The 23,818-nt window shown below is 37.2% G+C and overlaps 3 protein-coding genes and 1 pseudogene across 6 annotated transcripts; 3 read left to right on the top strand and 1 right to left on the bottom strand.

The window, feature by feature from the left end:
- Positions 1-1,326: 1,326 nt before the first annotated feature.
- On the top strand, positions 1,327-5,465 carry LOC111465960 (F-box protein At5g39450). 3 transcript variants are annotated; one of them, XM_023110468.1, is made up of 3 exons: positions 1,327-1,577; positions 1,816-3,944; positions 5,103-5,465. In XM_023110468.1, exons 2-3 carry the CDS (start codon positions 2,083-2,085, stop codon positions 5,116-5,118), a joined length of 1,878 nt encoding a protein of 625 aa, XP_022966236.1. In that variant the 5' UTR covers positions 1,327-1,577; positions 1,816-2,082; the 3' UTR covers positions 5,119-5,465. The 3 variants fall into 3 exon arrangements, with proteins under 3 accessions (XP_022966236.1, XP_022966238.1, XP_022966237.1); XM_023110470.1 differs by having other exon boundaries at positions 1,783-3,944; XM_023110469.1 differs by having other exon boundaries at positions 1,327-1,582.
- A 1,257-nt stretch (positions 5,466-6,722) lies between these two features.
- Positions 6,723-11,918, top strand: LOC111465932 (cell division control protein 48 homolog C-like). Its single transcript, XM_023110408.1, has 10 exons — positions 6,723-7,718; positions 8,020-8,636; positions 8,730-8,882; positions 9,030-9,146; positions 9,633-9,737; positions 10,164-10,229; positions 10,340-10,404; positions 10,480-10,681; positions 11,374-11,511; positions 11,593-11,918. The coding sequence occupies exons 1-10, from the start codon at positions 6,812-6,814 to the stop codon at positions 11,638-11,640; spliced, it is 2,418 nt and encodes an 805-aa protein (XP_022966176.1). The 5' UTR covers positions 6,723-6,811; the 3' UTR covers positions 11,641-11,918.
- Positions 11,919-15,559: 3,641 nt separating this feature from the next.
- Positions 15,560-19,369, top strand: LOC111466166 (annotated as a pseudogene).
- Positions 19,370-20,285: 916 nt separating this feature from the next.
- LOC111465965 (transcription termination factor MTEF18, mitochondrial-like) lies at positions 20,286-23,082 on the bottom strand. 2 transcript variants are annotated; one of them, XM_023110478.1, is made up of 2 exons: positions 20,820-23,082; positions 20,286-20,747 (listed from the first exon to the last, which is right to left on the bottom strand). In XM_023110478.1, the coding sequence occupies exon 1, from the start codon at positions 22,822-22,824 to the stop codon at positions 21,052-21,054; it is 1,773 nt and encodes a 590-aa protein (XP_022966246.1). In that variant the 5' UTR covers positions 22,825-23,082; the 3' UTR covers positions 20,286-20,747; positions 20,820-21,051. The 2 variants fall into 2 exon arrangements, with proteins under 2 accessions (XP_022966246.1, XP_022966247.1); XM_023110479.1 differs by having other exon boundaries at positions 20,854-23,082.
- Positions 23,083-23,818: the final 736 nt, after the last annotated feature.

Below are 23,818 nucleotides of genomic sequence, written 5' to 3'. Positions count from 1 at the left end.
TGGAAGTGAGTATGATGCACGTTATGATCATGAGATTATATATTAGAACTGTGATGTTTTATGATGCATGTATGTATGTAAACCATGTCATGATACGATGACGAGATACTAGTCAAATGATCGATATTGATTATATGCTATCAATAAGAGTAACAATAATATTTTTATGAAGAAAATGGTTAAAACGATTACATCATGAGTTATACTGCACATCGTTATCAGATAAAAACTTCATGCATATGTATGTTCACGAGAAATATTTTTTAGAAAACTTGATGTATGGTCATGAGGGAGAGTAGCGATATGGCTTCTCGGTATTTTCACGCGATATGGTCACAACTATAATTTTGAAAACTTGGCTATACTACCATGAGGGAGAGTGACAATATGTACTGTGAGATCCTACCTCAGTTGTAGAGAAGAATGAAGTATTCCTTATCAGGGTGTGGAAATCTCTCCCTAATAGACACGTTTTAAAACCTTAAGAGAAAGCTCAAAGAGGACAATATTTATTAACGTGGGTTTGGGCTGTTACATATGGTATCAAAGCGGGACACCGAGTAATGTGTCAGTGTGAGGACGTTGGCCCCCAAGGTGGTGGATTGTAAGATCCCACATCGGTTAGAGAGGGAACGAAACATTCCTTGTATGGGTGTGAAAATCTCTTCCTAATAGACGCAAAAGATAGATTGTGAAATCCCACATCGGTTGGAGAGGATAACAAACCATTGAGTGTGAAAATATGTCTGTGGTAGACATATTTTAAAACCTTTTTGGCTCTATATTTAGAGCATCTTTTAGGCACCCTTCGATGTTTTTGTGGCGATATAAGGGGAAATGACGAAATGACCCCTTATACTTTAGTGACTACATGGTTATAATTTGACGGTATGACTAATAGATGAGAGTTACGAACGGAAAGTCTCAACAAATAACATTCTTATCTGTGTTTGCATTTTTTCAACTACAATCGTAAGATCACTTACTCATATTTTATAGTAATCCACAATTTTTAAGAATAAAAGCAAACAAGATTGTCAGTGGCATTAGTCGTAAAGCCATAGGATTCGATTATGTTTAGCTATCATCGGTTCTTCTCTCCATTATATACTTTTTTTTTTTTTTTTTTTTTTTTTTTTTTTTTTTGGCTAAAGAATGTGTTTATTAACGGTTGTAAGTGTCGTTTTTTTCGAGATCTAGAATCAAATGTTTGAATGATATAATGTCGCCTGTAAAAAAATCATTTTGAAAATTATCTTTACCTTTTTCGAACAAAGGTCATATCATGCACATAGTAGGTCGAAGTGAGCTCAATATGGGGTTTAGAATCATTAGACTACCAGCAGTCAAATGGATTTGGACTTTTCTTCCTCTCTTTAGCTCTACTTATCTCTGTCTCTCTCTCAATTTTATGCCGTTCTTCCAGCACTTCTCCTTCAATTTTGGTTGCTAGATGATGCAATTCACGAAATCGCAAAGCACGACCGTTGAAATCGCCGATCCCAAGCTTAGAGACTTGAATTCCATGTTTTTCCTCCTTCGGTGTGCCCTCTTCGACCACTATACATGCAAATCAGGTTAGGTTTGTACTGATTCTTTTCATTTTGTTTCCGATTATTTCTTCACCAAATGAACTGGGTGTGATTAATTGCGAATCAGCGATAAACCCCATCTTCGTTTTGGGAATTTAGGGCAAATCAGTTGGGTTTTTTTTTCTTTTTTTTCTTTGGATGTTTGTTCGAACATTTTTGGATTTTGTGTTTCATTTCTGTACGGATTCAGGAAATTGAGATGTCGTAAGTTAATATTGTACAGTTTGAAGATTGGGCTGATCTGTTCGTTGGTTTTGATTTGCGAAAGAACATCATCTTGATAGAGAAACGAACCGGCTTCAGCATTCGTTGGCTACTATCAATTTGCTCAATTTGTGGTGTTTTCTGCTGGACTTAGAATTCTCTGTTTATTTTGAACTGTGTGCCTGTGTTGTAACGATCATCGTTTTGATAGAGAAGCAGGGCGGCTTCAGAATTTTCTCAATTTTTGCTACTACGCATTTGTGGTTTAAAGTTTGATAGAGTTCATATGTCGACTGAAGTTTGTGGATCGAGCTTGCTCCTTTCTCTGCCAGATGATGTACTTTCTACCGTGTCGTGGTCCCTTTCTCCAAGGGACTTGTGTAATTTAAGCCTATGCTGTCGGGATCTGCATGATTCAGTAGCATCTGAAAAGATCTGGCTCACGCAATGTGAGATGGTTGGAATTTTGTCTGCCAAAGACCTTATGGATTGGCGAACAGGTATGGCGTCCTATAAGGCGCTTTGCCGATTTCTCAGCAGCATTGAGCCGTTGATGGGAATATGGGTTCATCAGAATCCAGAGCTTGGTAATGTAGTCTATGTGATGCCAGGTTTTGTTTCGGTTGTTGGTTGTCGAATTATCCCTCAAGAACTTGGTCCATTAGGCATTGAAGATGGGCCAATTCTTTGGGCACCCGTTTTTGAAATCCTGGGTGATGCTGATGGCACCCCATCGTTTTTTCTACATGGAAAGAAGGAGGGAATTGACTATTTTTATCCGGGTTTGGTGAAGGCTGTTGACAAGAGTTGCAATGTGCTTCTTCTCGAGGTTGAGACTAAATCGCATAAGAATGGGTATAATAATTTGTCGCATAGTAAGAGCTTCGTCAACCATTCAGATCAGGAGGCTAGAAAGGTTTGTAAGTCTAACAGTGACCTTTCTAGATCCCGGAAGGTTTTTGGAGAGCCTGAGGCGAAAGTGTCATTTGACCAGTTGGCTTTTTGTGATAGAAGACAGTTGCTTGAAACCGTAATGAATCAAGTTCGTGTCAAGGTGTCCAGTCGAGTTGCTGGGCCACTATTTCCCAGGTTAAGAGATGAAGTGAACTTCGAGGAAGATATGGCGGTGTTGTCAGAAAGGAGATCAGTACTTATGCAGCATTGTAAAGTTGGTGGAAGTCAATTGTCTGGGACAGGTAGTTCTGAACTGTTACCAGATCCTACTCAGTTGGAACTAAGTAAGCTCAAAAAGTCTGTTGATGGTTCAAGTAGTCTTCAAAAGTCAATTAATAGGGACGATGATCAGGTAAAATGTGGGAAGAAGAAAACTCTTGGCAGGTATTTGAGGCAAAGCCTAAATCAAATACTGGAAAAGTCTGGCTTTATCAATGATAGCAAGGGAATGTTGAAAAATAACTGTTCATGTAGTGTGATGAATAAATATGTGAAACTTGAAGAGTTTCTTCAATCGAGCGATACAATTGGGTTGGCATTGCATGCATCAACCAAGAAGCTATCTTCTTACCGGGGATGGCCTAATATGCATGAGAATCGGTTTGCACTGTATAAATTGCCAATGCGAGTGCCAACTGCTGAGCAAGAGTATGCTGGTTTATGGGGAGGGACATTCGGCTGGCCCCCGGGGAAGCCTACAGAAGACAAGCCTGGAAAAGCCCTTTTCTTCCTTTTGCTTTCGTATGAGAAATCCCAGGGACAAGTGTTTCTCATTGCGACAAAAATATTGGAAGGCACTCACTATGTTTTACATCCTAATGGTTCTGCAATGTTCAGAGTGAATATTAATGAACCTTCGGCAGATCCGTTTCCTTGGGAGTCCGATGGGGATCTATTTCCTGTGAATATTCAGCATACATTTTCGGGAGAGGGGATTGCCAATGGGTATGGCTTTAGATACCCTGGTTCGAAGCCCGGTTCTCTCTATGTATTTCAGAATGGTCAACTGGCCTTCATTTGGAAGGAGTCTAAATCTGTCCTAACCTTGCAGAGATTGAACTTACAAGAGCTTCTGAAAAAAGGTGAAAGAGTACCTCCTCTACAACCAACTGACAACTTCTCCTATCTAACCAAGTCATACTCGAATGTCTTCAATGGCTTCCCGAACACTTCGACTAGTTTCTCCTTGCCAAGGTTTGCATTGTTATGGCTTCATTTAATTTGTTTCATTCTTTCCATCTGCAACCCAGTTACCCTACTAATAGCCTGATGTTATAAACATTTTTTTTTTACATTTTAACTGCATGTAGTTCATAGGGTCAAAAACTTGCTTCTCTGTTCTCCAGATTTTCGTATCAGCCACTTGTTAAACTGGTAGTTGATAAAGTTGAGTAAGCTGAAACCAATTGCTGGGTTAGTTCGACAAATATGAAGGAAATTGAAGTTTCAGGACAAACATGTTCTAGTTCAGTTTTGTGCTGGTGTTGCTGTTACGGCCGGCCCAAGTCCACCACTAGCAGATATTACCCTCTTTGGACTTTACCTTTTGGGCTTCCCCTCAAGGTTTTTAAAATGTGTCTACTAGGGAGATGTTTCCATATACTTGTAAATGGTGTTTCGTTCTCATTCCCAACCGATGTGAGATCTCATAATCTACCCCACCTTTGAGGCCCAACGTCCTCGCTGGCACCCGTTCCCATCTTCAATCAATGTGGGACCCCCCAATCCACTCCCCTTCGAGGACTAGCGTCCTTGCTGGCACACTGCCTCGTGTCCACCCCCCTTCAGGGCTCAACCTCCTCGCTGGCACATCGCCTGGTGTCTGGCTCTGACCATTTGTAACGGCTCAAGTCTACCGCTAGTAGATATTGTCCTCTTTGGGCCTTCCCTTTCTGGCTTCTCCTCAAGGTTTTTAAAATGCATCTGATAGAGAGAGGTTTCCATACCGTTATAAAGGGTGTTTCGTTTTCCTCCCCAACCGTTGTGGGATCTCAAAGCCGCATATCAAAGTTTTACCTTGGACATGAATAGGAAAATGTCAAGTTAATATGTCAGAATATACTTGATGCGATGCTAGCAAATGTCTTGTTATATTATGACTCCTGTTTGCTTCCGATATTTCTTTCGAACTCAAGTACAATAGTTGCTCTATTGGTTCAACTGCACAGCCAGACGAGCTCAACCAAATTTTATGTCAATTGCGTTCTGAATCTTTACATAGGAGAGGGCATGGAGGATGATCTCTTATATATCCTGCTGTCTGAATAGTGCATCATTGTTGATTGTTGAAACTCTTGCCGTATCAATTATACATTTGTTGTAAAACTAAAGCCTCTTGTTTGTATTGCACAGAGAAACGTGTTCATAGAAAATTCATGGGGTAAAACATTTGTAGAAGAATATTTTTATGGTTGTTGCAAATGAAGGTTCGAGCTCCATATTCGTTGCATCGGGAGCGGTTCACGATGCTTACAACTTCAGAGATCCTTCAACTCAGGGGAGGAGGTATTTTATTGTACTACTATTACTATGCCAATTTTACAGAACTTTGATTCTGAAATCTTGCTTGTGGTATCTTATTTCTGGTTAAAACAAGAAAAAGAAAAATATTGTGTATTCATATATGGATTGCTATGCTTTTTTTCTTCTTCTTATACTTGGGAAAAGGCAGATGCATTGAATCCAAATAAAGTTTTACATATCCATTTTTCCTTTTAAAACTTTTTTGATTCTCTTTGACCTGCCTTTGTTTAGAGAGAAAGAGAGAGAGTCAGAGGTCTGTTCAATGATCAAGTTTGAAATGCATCACTGTCAATTGTGCTGTTCTTAGATGCTGAAATCTTTCTTTAAATTTTTACTTGATGAGTTTTATAGAGGTGTGCTAATAACCGATAAAACTAAGGAACTGATTCTAACTGGGTCGTTCTGTTCGATTATTTTCGACCATTCTGTTTCTTTTCATGGTTAATTTTTTTTCTTAAAGCGGTTCGGTTTGGTTCACGGTTGAATAGATAATAACTAAAAAGTATTTAGAAGCCCCATCCCACCTTTAAAAGTTAAAATGTGACAATTCACTCGGGTATAAAATGAAAATCAACCCCAATATGCTAAAAACTCGTCTTCCACAGATGTTTGAAGCGTATTAGGGTTGATTTTCATTTTATACGTGAGTGAATTGTTATAAATATAACACCGGACTTTTATACGTAACATAAGTGAGTTGTGTGCTTTAGTTTTGATATGTATAGATATATTTATACTTATACATAAAAGTGAGGCAACTCGAGGATGAAGAGTGAGAATGTAATCCCTGTGCTTGCTTCGTTTAGCTAACGAGAAGATATCTATTCCAACTTAACCTTTATGAAATCTAGTCTCATTAAGCGGTGAACTAGATTCTAGGCTAAGTTGAATTTTAATAGTTTCATTATTGTTTGTCACATTACCATTCATATTCTCTTATTCTCTAAATTCTTCTCAACCTCTCGAGAGATTGATACTTGGAATACTTCAACGAATTATTTAAAGGTGAAAGAGTCTATTCATATCGTTACCCGATGACCGGCTTCTCCATCCCGCTCGTCGCTCGTCACTATCATATCACAACTTTGCTGTTACTTTAAAATCATTTAAAAAATGGTTAAGATTTAAAACTCAACAAAATACTATTTTATTGAGGATATATATGCAAATATTTATATGATTAATAGAAAAAAGAACGTGTAATCTTTGTTTAATGAGACATCATAACGGAATCAAAAAGTCGTACCTAACAATTTAGAAAACGAAAGAAATTATATATCTAACGTAGTCTTTGTTCAATGAGACATCATAACGGAATCAAAAAGCCGTACAAGTGCATGCATATCTAACAATTTAGAAAACGAAAGAATTTATATCATTCTCTCACTTAAAATGATAATCACCTAATAAAAATTAAATTAAATCACCTAATTATACTAACATCGCCGCCGCTCGTGGTTTACAGGCACCTCCCCAATCCCGTCGTTCTTACGGTTTTGGTTAAAACCTCTCTTCCACAACCAAGCGAAGCCGCGGAGATGGCGGGTGGCAGGTCGCCGTCCGTTGTGAACCGTGGTTTCCTTCTTCAACGAATTAAGTCTTGCCGCCACAAGTGTCCCACCGTCGACGACATGGTCGACCATCTCCAGTCCACTTACAGGGACTACCGAGGACTCAAGAAGTCACCTTTCACTTCAATCGTCCAACAAACCCTCGTTTCGCAGCTCAAAAAGAATCCTAAATCCACTCCTTCTACTTCTACGCCCAGCAAAATCAAACGCCAATTTCAAGATTCTGAAGACGAAGATGCCGATTGCAGTACCATTGAAAAGAAGCGGTACAAGAGAGTTGACCTCGGCGAACAGAGGTTGCAGAATGAATTGCCTTCGTCTTCGACTTCTTCTGATTCTGGTAATAGTGGCGATGGAGCGGTGGCGACGTCGGAGGATGCTATATATGGGGAAAAAGTAGAGCCAGCGTTCGAATTGATGAAGTCGATGCTCCAAACATCTTATGCGGAGTCGAATAAGTCGAAGAATGAGCATTTGGAGAAGAGTGTAGAGCTGGAAGTTGCCGTAGATAACAAGGTTGCTGAAAAAATTGGTGTGGAGAATGAAGGGAATGCAAGCAAGGGGATATTGAGAAAGGAGGGGCAGGGTTCTCATGGTGGGGCCGAAACGGAAACAGGGGAAGGGAAGGAGGAAGGGCCTAGGTTTAAGGATTTGGGAGGGATGAAGAGAGTGCTAGAGGAATTGAAGATGGAGGTGATTGTTCCGCTCTACCATCCGCAGCTGCCGATGTGGTTGGGCGTTCGGCCGATGGCCGGAATTTTACTTCATGGTCCCCCTGGTTGTGGGAAGACTAAATTGGCTCATGCCATAGCCAATGAAACTGGTGTGCCTTTCTATAAGATTTCGGCTCCCGAGATTGTTTCGGGCGTATCAGGTACATGTTCATATTGTAGAATACTCGAAACCGTGTGTTGAGTGGTAAAACCGTATGGCTATATAGAAATAAGGATTTGAATTTTGGTTATGAGATTGTATATGTATGCTTGCAATAGCAATATGTCATGCTATGGTTACTGTTAGAGTTGGCTGAGCTTCTCGTATGGTATTATCAATATAATAGTTGTTGGTGAATTGCTAGAATTGAAATCTATACCTCTTTTCCTATTTTTCAATGCTCCTAGGAAGAAGCTATTCTTATATTCGATTATTTCGAAACTTTCGTGTGGAACTTTTAGGTGCGTCTGAAGAAAATATCCGAGAGCTATTTTCGAAAGCCTATAGAACAGCACCATCAATTGTTTTTATTGACGAAATTGATGCAATTGCATCGAAGAGAGAAAATCTACAAAGGGAGATGGAGAGAAGGATTGTAACACAATTAATGACTTGCATGGATGGGTTCCACAAGCTTGTAGATTCTACTGATGCAAGTTCAAAGAAAGATAGTTCCAATGATAGACCAGGTTATGTTCTTGTAATTGGTGCAACCAATAGGCCAGATGCTGTTGATCCTGCATTAAGGAGGCCTGGTCGTTTTGATCGTGAGATCGTATTAGGTGTTCCAGATGAAAATGCGAGGGCTGAAATTCTCTCTGTTCTAACCAGCACCTTGAGACTCAAAGGTTCTTTCAATCTTCTGAAAATAGCTAGGGCAACTCCAGGTTTCGTTGGCGCTGATTTGACAGCATTGGCCAATAAGGCTGGTAATCTTGCCATGAAGAGAATAATTGATCAAAGAAAATTTGAGTTGTCTACTGATTTTGTTGATAAGGAACATATAGAAGATTGGTGGAAGCAACCTTGGTTGCCTGAAGAGATGGAAAAATTGGCTATAACTATGACCGACTTTGAGGTGATTAAATAGCATGCATTTTTATTAATTTTTTCAGATGAATGATATTGGCTAGTTTTGTTATTTACTCTTCTTTCTTGTGATATTCTAAAGGAAGCAATTCAAATGATACAACCTTCACTGAAAAGAGAAGGGTTTTCTGCAATTCCCAGTGTGAAGTGGGAAGATGTTGGAGGCTTAGAACAACTAAGAGCAGAGTTCGATCGCTATGTAGTTAGGCGTATAAAATATCCAGATGATTATGAGGTATCACTTTGGTTTAGGTTTTTCAAGCTTCATGTTCATTAGTTTTGTAAGCTTCATGGTTGAGAATTTCCATGGCTTGTTCTTACAGCATTTTATCATTTTTTTTTAAACCCAAATTCAATTTCTCTTAATTGTTCTTGATTCTAGGGCTTTGGTGTGGATCTAGAGACTGGATTTTTGTTATATGGTCCTCCAGGCTGTGGTAAAACACTAATTGCTAAAGCTGTTGCAAATGAGGCTGGAGCCAATTTCATTCACATTAAGGTTCGGTATTTAAGTGACTTAAAGCTTAAAAGTAGCTTATCCTATAGCATATGATTGGAAAAATCATAGGTTTTATGAAACCTTGTTATGGCTTGGATCTGAGCCAATTTCACTCACATTAAGGTTCGGTATTTAAGTGACTTAAAGCTTAAAAAGTAGCTTATCCTATAACATATTATTGGAAAAATCGTACGGTTTTATGCAACCGTGTGCTATGGCTCGAATCCGAGCCAATTCCATTCACATTAAGGCTCAGTCTTTAAGTGACCCAAAGCTTAAAAAGTAGCTTATCCTATAACATATGATCAGGAAAAGTCGTACGGTTTTATTAAACTGTGTGCTATGGCCCGAATCTGAGTCAATTTCATTCACATTAAGGTTTGGTATTTAAGTGGCTTAAAGCTTAAAAAGTAGCTTGTACTATAACATATTTTTCGATAATTTCATTGCTTTTTTTAAATTACCCTGGATTTATTTGTTGCACAGGGGCCTGAGTTACTAAATAAATATGTTGGAGAAAGTGAACTTGCAGTTCGGACACTATTTAGTCGGGCAAGGACGTGCTCGCCCTGCATTCTTTTCTTTGATGAAGTATGTGACTCGTGCATTACTATTCGCTAGTTATTGTTTTGGATGAATGATGATCATTTTTGTATTTATAACATGAGAGTTTGTACAAGGATTATATAATCTATGGTAGTAATTACTTTAGTTCATACTTCATTTTCAGCTATTCTTTTCTCTTCAAAGAAGGGAAAACAAAAAGATTTTATCAAATGCAAAGCATCAAGTACAAAATAGGTAACAAATAATAAACATCATAAACCGTGGGGATCATAAGTTTTTCTCGACTCGACACTGTGAAATTTACAAAAGCAACCCCAAAACATAGAAGCTCATAAACAGATTATCTCCAGGATCATTCTCTTTCTCTTGAATGGAGATGAATGAGTGGCTGGTTGATAGAAGAAGGTTGATTTGATATTATATGTACATTTTGTTTTGAATTGTTTGTAGGTGGATGCTTTAACAACAAAACGCGGTAAAGAAGGAGGATGGGTCGTGGAGCGACTATTGAACCAGGTTCGATAAAGTGCCATGAAATGAGTTGATTTTCTTGCGCTGTACCCTTTCTTTCCTTGTCATTTTTATTGATCACTGAGGTTAAATGGATCGACTTTTCATTTCTGCAGTTACTCATAGAGTTGGATGGAGCGGAACAACGACGCGGTGTCTTTGTTATTGGTGCTACAAATAGGTAGATCTTGTTTTTTTATATGCTTTCAAGTTCGTCGTTGTAATCTTGATACTCATAATAAGTTTATTCTGATAGACCTGAAGTCATGGATCCTGCTGTACTGCGACCAGGTAGATTTGGCAAACTTCTTTATGTTCCTCTTCCTGGTCCAACTGAGCGAGGGTTAGTCTTAAAAGCTCTTGGAAGGAAGAAGCCTATTGATATCAGTGTAGATCTACTAGCGGTGGGACAAATGGAGGCTTGTGAAAATTTCAGTGGTGCTGATCTTTCTGCATTGGTTAGTTTTCTATCTTCTTGTGTCTGCAATATTTATATAATGGAATGCCTTATAGTTTCTTCTTGTAACTGCCCAAGCGCACCGCTAGTAGATATTGTCTGTCTTGGTCTGTTATGTGTCGCCGTTAGTCTCACGGTTTTAAAACGCATCTACTAGGGACAGGTTTCCACACCCTTATAAGGAATGTTTTGTTCCCCTCACCCACCAACGTGGGATCTCACAATCCACCCCCTTGGGGGCCCAACGTTCTCGCTAACACACCCTCCAGTGTCTGGCTCTGATATCATTTGTAACAACCCAAGCCCACTGCTAATAGATACTGTCCGCTTTGGCATGTTATATATCACCGTCAGTCTCATGGTTTTAAAATGCATTTACTAGGAGAGGTTTTCACAATCTGTTTCGTTCCTCTCTCTAAACAACGTGGGATCTCACAGCTTCTTTGGAACTTTGACAATTCGTTTATACTAAACACCATCCTCATTGACACATGGATAGCTAATTAATCACGTACTCAATCTATTTATTAGTGGTTTCTAATGGTAGCAACTAGTGAGGTTTTATGAGACCCACAAGGACGAAATTCTTATTTTCAAACCATAGGAAACAAATTTTAGCTTCAAACCATGGGACCTAATTTATAATTGAATCGTTTTTCTATGGTCAAGCTCATGTGATTTTTATCATGACAGATGAACGAAGCTGCAATGGCTGCCTTGGAAGAAAAATTGACATCAGTCAGGAATAATATGGAATCAGCATCATGTACCATCAAGATGACCCATTTTGAGAGTGGGCTAACTAAGATTTCTCCTTCTGTGTCAGAAAAGGTCTTATTTACTTATCATTTTCAAAACAAAATACTGTGTTGTATCAGTTTCTGACTGTCTTTTTTTCTCTTTTTGTAACAGCAAAAACATTTTTACGAGATTTTGTCTAAGAGCTTAAAACCCGCTTAATGGATACGAGATAGTCAATTCTCAACAGTATACGAAATCATAACAGGTGCAGTTGCTTGCTGGCAAGTTTCTATCCCTGAAGAGTTCTAAATTTCCAGTTTATTTAGGACTGAATGTCCCAAAATTTTGTTTAATACCATTGAAATTTTGAGCGGAGGCGTAGTTGAGGTTATAATGGTGATTTATGTATGTTCTTACAAGGAAAAAAGGACACTTTTTGTTGTAGGAATTTGAAATGAATGGAAATGTTCCTTGAAGTAGTATTTTCGTTAGTTAAATTTGACACAGCTGATTGAGGAAACTAAATGGTTGCTTGTTGTTACAATAATTATCTATATACATATATTTGATATCGAACTCTCATCGAATATCGAAGCGTTCAAAGTCTTCTTCGTTGTTCTTTTTAAAATGTAGAGGTATAATTAAAACCTACCCAATATTTATTTGGTATTTGTATAATTCTCACCTGTAAGGTTCGTCCATCGAAGGTGAGTCAGGGCCTAAGATTAAGCTGAAAGGCATGGTAGATGGACAACAGGTGTGCAAGGTACCCCTAGCCAATGTTTGTGTACCAGGTGCTACGACACTGAAGTAACCCATGCTATAATGCAACTCGACCTTGAGATAATCATTATGCGACAAGTCCAATTATTAGAGCTAAAATACTACAAAAAGCAATAAATTATCACCTCTGAGCTAAGACGTCTACCCATTGTGAAGAGTTGAATATTTTCAAGCACTAAAAATCAAGATTCATTCCCATATGTGGTGCGTTATATACTCATTACAATCTAGTTTGTATTCTTTGTATTCTTGTCTATCTAAACATGTTTCACAAATATGCTAACACACTTGTGTGTGGAACTCGAGTTATACTCTTTATAATCTAGATAACTTATTCGAAGGTAGGTTTCTATTGTCATTACATCAGGTTTTTCCTCTCCCTAGCCAATGAAGGTGTGACCATAGCTTGACCTTTTTCTGTTGCCCTCGATTTCAAGGTTCACTAGTCTACCTTGACAGTTCCACAACCTTATCCTGGTAACCATGCTTGTCCATTCCTAAGGATGACTTAGGACGTGGTCACATAATTCTAATACCACATGTTGCTACTTGACTTAGGACCTCCCCTTTGAAATCCAAAGCAAATTGGCATCTCTTTGGCTATCCTTCACCTCCTAACGACATAACTGCACTTTGCGCTCTTAGAAATCCATAAACTTAGAACTTAGTCTTTGAAGACTCCAACCAAAAACCATGCAACCATGAATTCCATAGCTTCTCGTAAAGTTGATGAATCTTATTTCTCAAAATGTTAAACTTTTTCTACACTCCCTTGGAGTAATGGTTTATTTGAGAGATCTTCTAATTCCTCTAGTAGTCGCCATTATCTGGGTGAAGTCTACTGTCTGAGCCTACCACATGATCGGTATGGAGACATACTTGACATCTAAAGTTATAGTTACGCGAGGCTGGGTCAAAGGCACCTAATCTTGTATTGGGCCTTAAGGTATCTCGTACCCAAATCCATGGGTTGAACGTCACGCACTTTGCAGCTGTTGGATCGGTATGACAACCCTAGAGGGGGGGGGGGGGGNCGGCACTCACTTTCCAACGACAAGTGAGCTGAGCCAATTTGTACTTGCGTCGCCTACGGCCAAGCGACGTATGATCGAGCCTCTAGCCTCGGTTTTAAAAGAAGGTTTTGGAAAACGAGGGTAGAGAGAGATTTTAGAAAGAGAGATTTTTGAAAGAGACGTTATATAAGCAAGTAAGAGAGAGATAACAACGGCTTAGCATATATAACCTTGGGTAGGGGGATATGACTTTACTCCACTCCTCAAGCGCCTCTTGGAAATTTGAATAAAAAACTTTCTCGACTCTTTCCACGGATCAGAGCCAAACCGCTATACCGCTCTTTTTACAAGTTCAAGAGCAAACTCAATCCTTTCCACGGTGTAGGATCAAACCGATACAAGTATTTGAGTTTGATAATAACACACCACAACTCTCTCAAAGAGTAAATTTACAATTTGGGACACTCACAACTGTTTCCTCACAGTACGATAATAATCCTTCTCAAGAATAAGATGAAGAGAAATAAACTTGTAAGCTTGGAGAGAGCAACAAACAATGGAGACTTTGAACAAATGAATATTGGAGAATTTATGGAAGTTGTGTGTAAGATGTGGGGAAGTTGATGAGTTTATATAGAGAAGAAAAGTGGCAAAATGTAGGAATAAATATTGACCATTGGATTGTGTGGAGAAGGATTGAAGGTGGAGATTAAAAAGGTAAATAAATAAGAAATTTTTCTAAATTTATTTATTTAAAAATTTTAATATAATAATGAAAATTCAAAATTTATTATAAATATAATAATATATTAATAATAAAAGTGATGTCACTAACTACCAAAATTTTAAAATATAATAATATAATAATATAATATAGTAATAATAAAAATCGATGGGAGTAACGATTAGATTCAAATTTATATTTTGTAAAAATAATTTTATTTAGAAATATAATAATAAGAAAAACTCCACCATTTGTTATTCTTTCAACCTTATAAATGTCTTTGATATATTTTGATTTGTCTTTGATTTTGCTGCCACATCATCACGTCGGGTATGTTGTCTCGAATCTAATTTCTTCGTTTTAGCTCTGATTTGAGTAATTGGAAAGTCGTTGTAATCGTTATTCCCGACCTTATATTGTGGACAGTTCAAAATACTTAAAAGTAATTAATAATTAAAAGTAGGTTTGTTATCATCAAAACATTAATCAATTAATTAAAGTGAGATCAAGGGCCAAAAAGCCAACAGCAGCGTCAGCTCTTTGTCTTCAACTTAGTCGGTCTGCTATCACATGACCCCTCTCGAGCTCCTAATCGTCTACTCAAATCAAACATTCTCTCATAGGGTTAACGTTAACTTCTTAATGTCTTAGGGTGTTATCATATCTACCACGAAACCCAGAACATAAAACAAGTTCATAGAGGTCTTACAACATATCATATACTACTAAACAGGGTTAGATGACATACTTGGTCGCGTCGAGACATGTCGTCAAGTTGAGTCATAGAGGTGTATGACTCTCGGGCCCTAAAACCTAACTGCTTTAATACCAATTTATCAACCCAATTTTGAAAGTAGACTTTATAAAGCTTAATTTTTTAAAAAAGGTACCATTGACGGTTTTTCTTGGATTGAGTTACTTAACAGCTGAAATCTACGGTAAGTAGATGTTATTTGTTTCGGTGTCTTACCTATCACTCAATCTCAAAATTTTAAAACGCATCTGTTAGGGATAGGTTTCTACACTCTTATAAAAAATGTTTCTTTTTGCTCTCCGTGAGATCACATAGTTACGATCAACATGGAATGTTAAAGTTTATTGAATTTGAAACGTTTTTCAATAAGAAATTAGTCCAAAAAAGTTTTATGACCCAATCAAGAAAAACAATTAACTATGAAAGCTATGAAAATCAACCCATTGAAATTAACATTGAAGAACAAAACACCTATTTTAATGCAATATTTCATAAGTATCCATTCTTAATTGAAAGCTATTAATGTTCGTAGAGTTGCATTTTAACTGTTACCAATTTGAAGTATATATAAACTGTGTTCCTTCCATTTGTTTTCATCACTCTTAGCTTTTCTTGTTCGGTTTCAAGGTCGGGAAATCCTTTTCTTGTTCGGTTAATCTTAAAGTTTCGAGACTCGAAACTAGGTAACACCATTTCCATATTTCTATCTTCTTCCCCTTAAATGAATTGTAGAACTCAATTATCTCGACCGGTGGAGACAACCCATCAAAAATTTGATGAAGATCTTTTGATATATTTATGATTTATCAACAAAATTCCTCATTTTATCTCATTTCAATTGTTGAACAGGTGTTCGATTCAAAAATGGGATACCGAATCCTTTTAATTTCGGTTCTTGCTTTCATCCCAACCATTTTGGGTCATAATGCTGTAACGGGTAGAATTGTGGTCAACGAAACCACACCAATAGCAGAAACATATGAGAATTTCGTTTGCTTAACTTTGGACATTTGGCCTCACGATGAATGTCGTTGGCCCAAGCTTTGTGTTTGGGACGGTCATGCATCTATGCTCAATGAAAACCGATGAAATAAAAAAAAAAATTAAGAAAAAGAATACAACTAGTATTTTATTAATAGATTCTTTCTTTTTTTTTTTTTTTTTTTGTTTCAAGATTTAACTCTTCCATCCTTAACAAAGCAGTTCAAGGTTTGAGTATTTGCAGTGTATTATAGCATACTGTTTCTTGGTAAATATCTGCCCTAATTTTCGCACTATCAATAGCTTTCAAGTCGGTAAGGATTAGAGTAGGAGGTACTTTGCAAGACAAATTGATTTATAACGTTGGGGCCGGTTTCAAGGGAACCTGTCATCCATTTCAAGCAGTTGAAGGTTCGTTATTTGACTTCTCAGTGGGATGTTTGTACATGGAAAGGTGGGACGATTTGAACAACTTTTTCAACAATACAGGGTATGCTCTCTTTCGTTTATGTTTTTCTTGCTTCTTTTTTTTTTTTGTTTCGAATACTAAAATTTCTTGTCGTCTTGTAACCAACAGGGCGATTGTGACTTTTGGCTTAAACGCTCTCTTGGGTAAGTACAAGACAAAAGGAATTCAATGGGAAGGAAAATGGAATTATAGCAATGTCGAGGCTCTTATTAAATATACCGTAAAGAAGAAGTATCAAATAAATTCATGGGAGTTTGGTAAGCTAAATAATACTCGGAGTCGATTATCCTGCGTTGATTTAATGACTATAATTCATGCTCACTGAGACATACGTCATTGCTACTACATAGGCAATGAATTAGCTGGAGTTAATAGTATTGGTGCAAGTGTTACTGCAGCACAATACGCAGAAGACCTTATCAAGCTTTGAGAAATCATAGATCGTTTGTACGATAACTCCCAACAAAAACCTTTGATTGTAGCTCCTGGTGCATTCTTTGATGAGAAATGGTACGATGAATTTGTTAGAAGAACTGGACTAGAAGTTGTCAATGTTCTCACTCATCATATATATAACATTGGTGCAGGTTCGACTACTGTTCTTGCTACCATTCTCATTATATATATATCTAAATTGTAGCATGAGTATTGAGAAAGTATATTTGGTTTGTAGGTGACAACCCCAAATTGATATACAGATTAATTAATTCTACGTATCTTTCTCAAGTATCAAACACATTTAAACAACTCGAGAATGTAATTCAAAAGAACGCTCCTTGGATTGCTGCTTGGGTTGGAGAAGCCGATGGAGCGTATCAGGGTGGCCGTCCTCATATTTCTGATAAATTTATCAATAGTTTTTAGTAATCAAATCTATTTCAATTTTTTTCCCACGTGATTGGAGACAATACTCGAGTACTTACAGAATGAATTGAATGCATTAGGTATCTGGATCAGCTCGGGATGGCTTCTTTGTACAATACGAAAGTATATTGTAGGAATACTTTGATTGGTGGGTTCTATGCCGTCCTCAAATCCTCAACTTTACTTCCTACACCGGATTACTATGGGTAACCATATCTCTTCTTCTTATATATTTTAATAATCATATTTATACAAATCTCACTTAGTTTCGTTTTTTTATATCATTAGTGCACTTTTGTTCCACCGACTTATGGGACCGAAAGTTCTCAAAATTGACAATAATGTCTCTTCTGACCTTCGTAGCTATGCTCATTGTTCGAGAGGAAGGGTAAGAAGTCCATTTTATATTTAAATAACTAAAATTTTATTTGTGATCCTAATTTGTCATTGTCTTGTAGTCCGGTGTGACATTGCTTTTCATCAATTTGAGCACTACAACTCACTTTATAATCGACATTAAAAACCCCGTAAACATGAGTTTGCATAAAAGGAATTCTCGAACAAAGGGTTCTCATTCAAAGCATAGACGAAAGAAAACAGCTTCAAGAGAGGAATATCATTTAACTCCAAAAGTGGTCTAGTTAGAAGCTCTATCGTACTTTTAAATGCCAAATCTTATATCTGTCTACCGTCATAGTAACTCTTCTATACATATTGCTAGGTGGTCCATTACTTTCATTGTCATTCACGACTTACAAGTGATTCTGTTGCGGCTTGTTTCATTTAAATCCATTCCTTTTGTGCTCATAGAGTTATGTAATGTCAAAATAATAATAGTAAAATAAATTATGAAATGGATTTTGTATTTATTCAATAAATTTTTATGCTTTGTTTTCGATTAAGTTTTGAGAATTTCAAGCATAATTTAAAGGATATGGTACTCAATATATCTATAAATATCAATGGTTAAATCTTCTTGTGTGATAGTTGAGTGAAGGAAAGGTAAATGAATGTGGGTTCTCTAGGTTAAATCTTCAAAGTATAGTATTTCTCTACTTACAATCCACGAACATGCATGTGGGTTCTCTAGGCGAGCTTTTCAATACACATTCTAGACCTATTCTAGACCTAACTATGGGCTACCACATGCTCCCGCTATTGAATCTAGAGAGTACACGTAACAAACTTAATTAGAACGTTCCATAGATGACGAGCTAACCTCCCATGGATGACGAGCAGGCTAGTAAACGTCATAATGTTTCCACTAAAGAGAGTTTTACATGGTAGCACCTCAATGCAAGACACTGGTAACCACTACATAGGCTAATAACGAACTTGCAAAATGAATCTATTTATCATAAAGAGATTCTTGTTCTTGATCCTGCTTCACCTTAGTTGTCATTTGAACAAAAGTTATGTCGTGGGGATATGGGGATAGTACTTCTCTTCTACCGATAGAGGTAGGAATTTATCGAACCCGCACTCCTTCGTATACGTTAGGGCTCCATTGATGAGAAGGGGTTGGGGAAAGCTTGAACCCACTACTTTGTTGTTAGTCGAGGCAAAAGAGTGCTCACGAGCTCTACCGCTATAAAGGGGTGTTAACGTGACATCTACTGCGTTTACATGTTATAAGTTTCTCATTGCTTTCATGTATTTTCTAACGATCTATAAAACCCATCCATCGTGATTAAAATTGCATCAGATAAAAATAGTATATGGAAAATATGACATTGAGTCAATTGAATTGAAGAGATAATAATCGACAGAAGTACAAAATGTTGAGTTTCTTTCCCTCTTTTCTTAACAAAAAGGCAAATTATTTCGGATCGGACTCGGGGAAGACCATCTAACGGGTCCTTTGGGCTTGCAACTTCGAACGGCGGATTCGGGCATGGGTGGCATTGCTTTCGTTCCCGTAGGAAGTAAAAGAGTGTTGAAATCATTAGAGGTTGGAGGCTTATCCATGGGGGGTTGAGGTGGTGAGTCCTTAGTATCCAAATCAAGAATGTGTCTTGACGTTGCGATGATCGTCGAGGGAGAAGAGATGGCAATGAGAAGGAAGAAGATGATGGTAAGGAAAGCACCACCTCGTGGACCCATTGATCCAAACAAGTTTAATAGTTGGCAACAAATGGATGGATTGTTGAGTCCAGTTCTCGTGTTTATATATAAATTTGTTTTCTATTTTTGTGCATTTTCTTCCTTAAAAATTTCAACCAATTCTCTCCATTTATTTTTGTTGGGGAGATTTTAACGAGTGGAGATTTGAACGAGCATTGATTTTCATTTTTTTAATAGGGTGGGACATGGATCTCGATCTGCCTCCACGGGAAGAAGTAGAAGTTACCGTTGATTGAGGAGGCGAACCCGATATGGATGTGTACGGGGAAAGGGATCCAATAATATTTAGTAATATGAACGCGTCGGTCTAGACTTTATAATTTTTTTTTGGACATTTTGTATGGTTTATATTAGTATCTTGATTCCTAGTCCTTGTTTTGTAAATATTTACCGTGTTTTTATATTTACTTAATTTAAATCGATGATACTTTCAAATATGGTACTAATAGTTTCATCTATATAATAACAATAATTATATGAAAACTTTTAAAAGTTTAGAATTGTTTTTAAAAGATTTTTGAAAGTTTAAGAGTATCTTTAAAACGGCAGCGTATTATTAACCATTTTTATCTAAAACAGCCAGATTCACGATGAAACAACATATAAGTAAATTTTACGAGATAGTTACCCATATATTAAACAGAAAAACTAGCAATTTTACCTCTTAGATATACGAGAGAGAGAACCTACATGATATTTTGAATCTATATCCACCCGTTATCAGAGATATGCAGATCTCGAGACGTAAATTCTACTCCGAAGATTTTTCAACCTCAGTGGCTAAAATAAATAGATATGAATCAGCACGGCATAGAAACAAACGGTACTAGTAATGCAAACAAAGAAATTCTACTTCTACCAACAGTAAGGGTTTAAAGGTCAGCCATTTCTCTGTCTCATATTTAGTTATATGGATCACAAGCTATAATAGTATATTCCGAAAACTCCAATTTTTTCTTAGGTTGGATAAACAGAACCGTCACAAAGTTGCTCTGTCGTGTTAAAGAGAAGAGAAGAGAGACGCTCTAACACGATAGAGCGTGTTTGCGGAAATTTACACATGTATTTAGAAATGGTTCATCTTAAACACAAGCTAGTCACTAGATACCGATATGTCTGATACTACGATCAATATGTAACAACAGAAATAACGACCATAAATACTAATGATTTGGTCATAGAATTCGCTGAAAACTCCAAATTCTTCTTATGTTAAATAAACTGAACAGTCACAAAGTTGCAAATGAAGAGAGAAGATAGATCCTCTAACACGACCTAGCGTGTTTGCGGAAATTTAGACATGTATTTAGAAATGGTTCACCTCAAACACAAGCTAGGCACTGGATACCAATAGGTCCAATACTATGATCGATATGTAACAACAGAAAAATGACCATAAATACTAATGATTTGATCATAGAATTGATTGTTGATAGAATGAGAGATATAAATGCTTTGCCACAAAAGCGTACAAGGTATACCTTTAAAGGATTTCTGAACGAGTTAAGAATGTCTCGAATTGCTTGATTGGTAAGTCTTGTGTTAAAAGAAGCTGGAATCCCGAGTAACGACAAAACAATGTCGTGTTACAAAACCCCAAGAGACCACCAAAATCTGCAAATGTTAACCTACTTTAGTATAACTTACTAAAGAAGGCAACAAACAGTTGAGTATATGTTAACTTACTTTGTGAAAATGATACAGTTCTTCAAAGTTCAACCTCGTTTCTCTGATCATGGATAAGTAGCTCGAGTAAAATGGATTATATCAAACTTTTCCATGATAAAAGTACAAATTTTGCTCATCCTTACAGAACATTAGCCCTCAATTCCATGAATTGTGGAAAGAACTGTAGTAAAACAGCTATGAAGCAATTGGTTATCAATTGGTACAAAGAATATGTTCAAATAATATTACTCTACTGAGCAGGAGAAGCCAAAGAATCTGAATATATTTCTCTCTTCAAATTCTCCCAAACTTCCATGCCTTTGGGATGATGATTCACATACTGTTTTAGGAATGTATTTTCCGAACATGCGACAATAGTTCTCAATGCTAACGTTGGGTCGGCTGCTCCTTGTTCCTTAAGCCAACTATACATTGACAACCTAAGAGTGACCCTCTGAGCGGAATACGAAAGATATGAAGAGAAATTTACTAGAGATGAAACAGGATACCCAAAAGTATTCACAAGGAAATCAATCTTTATTTCTATTATGTCCTTTGATTGGTTAAGGATTTGCGGAGAAACTTTAATCATTCTGTAAACATCCTTCTCCTCGATGCCAGCTTCCACAATACAATCGAACCGCTCTTGGAGCTCTTCTCCCTTCCCTCGAAACACCTTGAACGCTTTTTTCATCTTACTGGAGTTTTCTTTTAGTCCTAATTTCAACAAGAACTGAGTTTTCTGTTGCTTTGATCTTACATCTTCCCCATTGTCTGGAAGTGGCAGAACTCTTGTCCTAAGCTTCCAGTTCTTCAATTCTTCTGGATTCTCTAAGATAAATTGACAAAGCCGTTTCTTTCCGACATTCAAGATAGAGAGCAAGCTGTTAGTCTTTTTCAGAGTACACGATCCTAATAACAAGGGATGAGAGCGGAAAAGGTATCCTATCTGTTGCACACACATGTCGATTTCATTGAAGAACAAAAGGCATCGCCTTATATTTGAAACGAACTTACCAACTCGCATTTGAGGGAATTGCAGGAACACAGAATATATCTGCATCATCGGGGATCCCATTTTTAGTAACAATCCAATTAAGGAAAGTGATTTACTTCCTGAATCCTCAAATAGAAAATCTGGATGTAATCTGATTAAATCAGCCAACTTCTCATCACTGCAACCCATGTGTTTAAACCAGAAAAGAAGCCCAAGAATTTGCTTCCAGTAATAGGAATTACCATCCAATAGTTGTTCTTCAACCCAGCTTGGTTCAAATCCAATGTTCTTCAATTTGTCTAATACCTTGACAAACCCATTATTAACACCCCCAACCAATAGATAGGGGTTACAAACAACAAATTTGACAACAGTAGCTTGGTCAAGACCGAGCTCTTCATACGCTTTTAACTTCGATAGCAAAACACCGTAGTCGTACCGAAATATCTGAGTTGCCTCCTTATAAATCTTCCCTATCTTACTTCGTTCAATACCATAGTTACACAACACATGACAGTTCTCAAGCAACAAATCATCATCACTCAAGAACATCACCTCTCGCGGAAGAAATTCATTATACTCTGCAGGTTGCAACCCCACACTCTCAAAGAAAGGTTCGAATTCATTAATAGGATGGTACCGCAAAAACCGAGTAATCGACCGTCCAATCTTGCCCTCATTTTCAACTCTTCCCAGAAGTTTTGCAAGAAAGATCGGCGAATTTTTACTCATATTCTCAGCATCCATAAACTGAATCCCTCTAGTAGAATGCAAATACTCCAACAAAGCATCCTGAGCCTCCTTTCTAATGGCTCGAGAAATCCGATGCCCGTTTCCACTACCCGTAGTCGAATTTCCACATTCTCCCGATTGGGGAGCCTTTTTAGTTCGATAAAATCTAGGGTTCGAGAAAACAGGGGAAAATCCAATTCGCCAATACAATACTCGAACTAAGTTGAACTTGTTATCAGCAATAATCGAAGAAGCAACCAAGGAAAATGTTTTGAACTTTTGCAAGTAGGACATGACAGAATACACAATGTACGCAGTTCAATATCATTACATATATCAAAACTGAAATTTCAAAAGGTACCTCTTCCAACTGTTGGATTGAAAAGTCCGATGGTTTCAGAGAAATTTGAAGTAGAGAGCTTCTCTGAAATTTTGTTTGCTAATAATGATTAGCCTGAAGGAGTCGATTGAGAGTCCGAGATGATTTGAGAAGGGCGGCTGTGCAACCATTTCAAATTTAGGGCTTCGAATCATTTTGATTTTGTAGCGAGAACAATCAGCCAATGGAAAGAAACACGCTGATACATACATACATACATACATATATATATGCACACACAAATCAATAGTTCACGAGTTGCTCCTAATTTGATTGAGGTCAAAAGTCTATTTTATCCCTTCACGAGTTGCTCGTAATTTTAGTTAAGTCAAAAGTCCATTTTACCCCTTATATTTGTTCACGGTCACTAATTATCTAATTAATAGTTCGTTTATGATCTAATTTCCTTCTCGGGCCAATAAGAAGGTGAGATTCAATTATTCAAGTCCCAAAATCAACCCTAAACCCTATACAAGAAAAAGTGAATTCTAGCTCATGAAATTACGTTTCCAGCCCCATATTTTGTCAAGCTTTTCAGAATAGTAGACTTATTGAATTGACTACAAAAGTCATTTTCACTCGTACAAATGAAAAGATAAATCCTCGTAAGTAGCAGTTTTTAACTCACTCAGGGTTAATATCGAGTCGTTTATAATCATCGTGTTATTAGTCTGCTCATTTAACGAATTTATAAAGAGATTAACTTTTTTCGTGATATAGTCTTAAACAAACTCATGGTATATGATAACCTCACTCGCATGTCTCTACATGAACAATTGGATTAAATCATTTGTAACAATTACAAAATGAGTTATAAAGAGTGTATCATTGTAACACACTCGATCTTATTCATATACTATAGACTCTTTTGGTTATATTCTTAAACATGATCCTCTCGTATGTCAACCA

Source organism: Cucurbita maxima, unplaced genomic scaffold (assembly GCF_002738345.1).
Source record: "Cucurbita maxima cultivar Rimu unplaced genomic scaffold, Cmax_1.0 Cma_Scf00030, whole genome shotgun sequence".
NCBI lineage: Eukaryota > Viridiplantae > Streptophyta > Magnoliopsida > Cucurbitales > Cucurbitaceae > Cucurbita > Cucurbita maxima.
This window is presented reverse-complemented; position numbering and strand designations above follow the sequence as displayed.

What these genes read in the sequence shown, in the direction of transcription:
- LOC111465932 (XM_023110408.1), top strand. Translation starts at nt 6,812, where the DNA reads ATGGCGGGTGGCAGGTCGCCGTCCGTTGTGAACCGTGGTTTCCTTCTT. An exon ending in GCATTCTTTTCTTTGATGAA is followed by an intron (nt 9,738 to 10,163) that starts GTATGTGACTCG and finishes AATTGTTTGTAG; the next exon opens with GTGGATGCTTTAACAACAAA. An exon ending in TGGAGCGACTATTGAACCAG is followed by an intron (nt 10,230 to 10,339) that starts GTTCGATAAAGT and finishes TCATTTCTGCAG; the next exon opens with TTACTCATAGAGTTGGATGG.
- LOC111465965 (XM_023110478.1), bottom strand. Translation starts at nt 22,824, where the DNA reads ATGTCCTACTTGCAAAAGTTCAAAACATTTTCCTTGGTTGCTTCTTCG.
- LOC111465960 (XM_023110468.1), top strand. Translation starts at nt 2,083, where the DNA reads ATGTCGACTGAAGTTTGTGGATCGAGCTTGCTCCTTTCTCTGCCAGAT.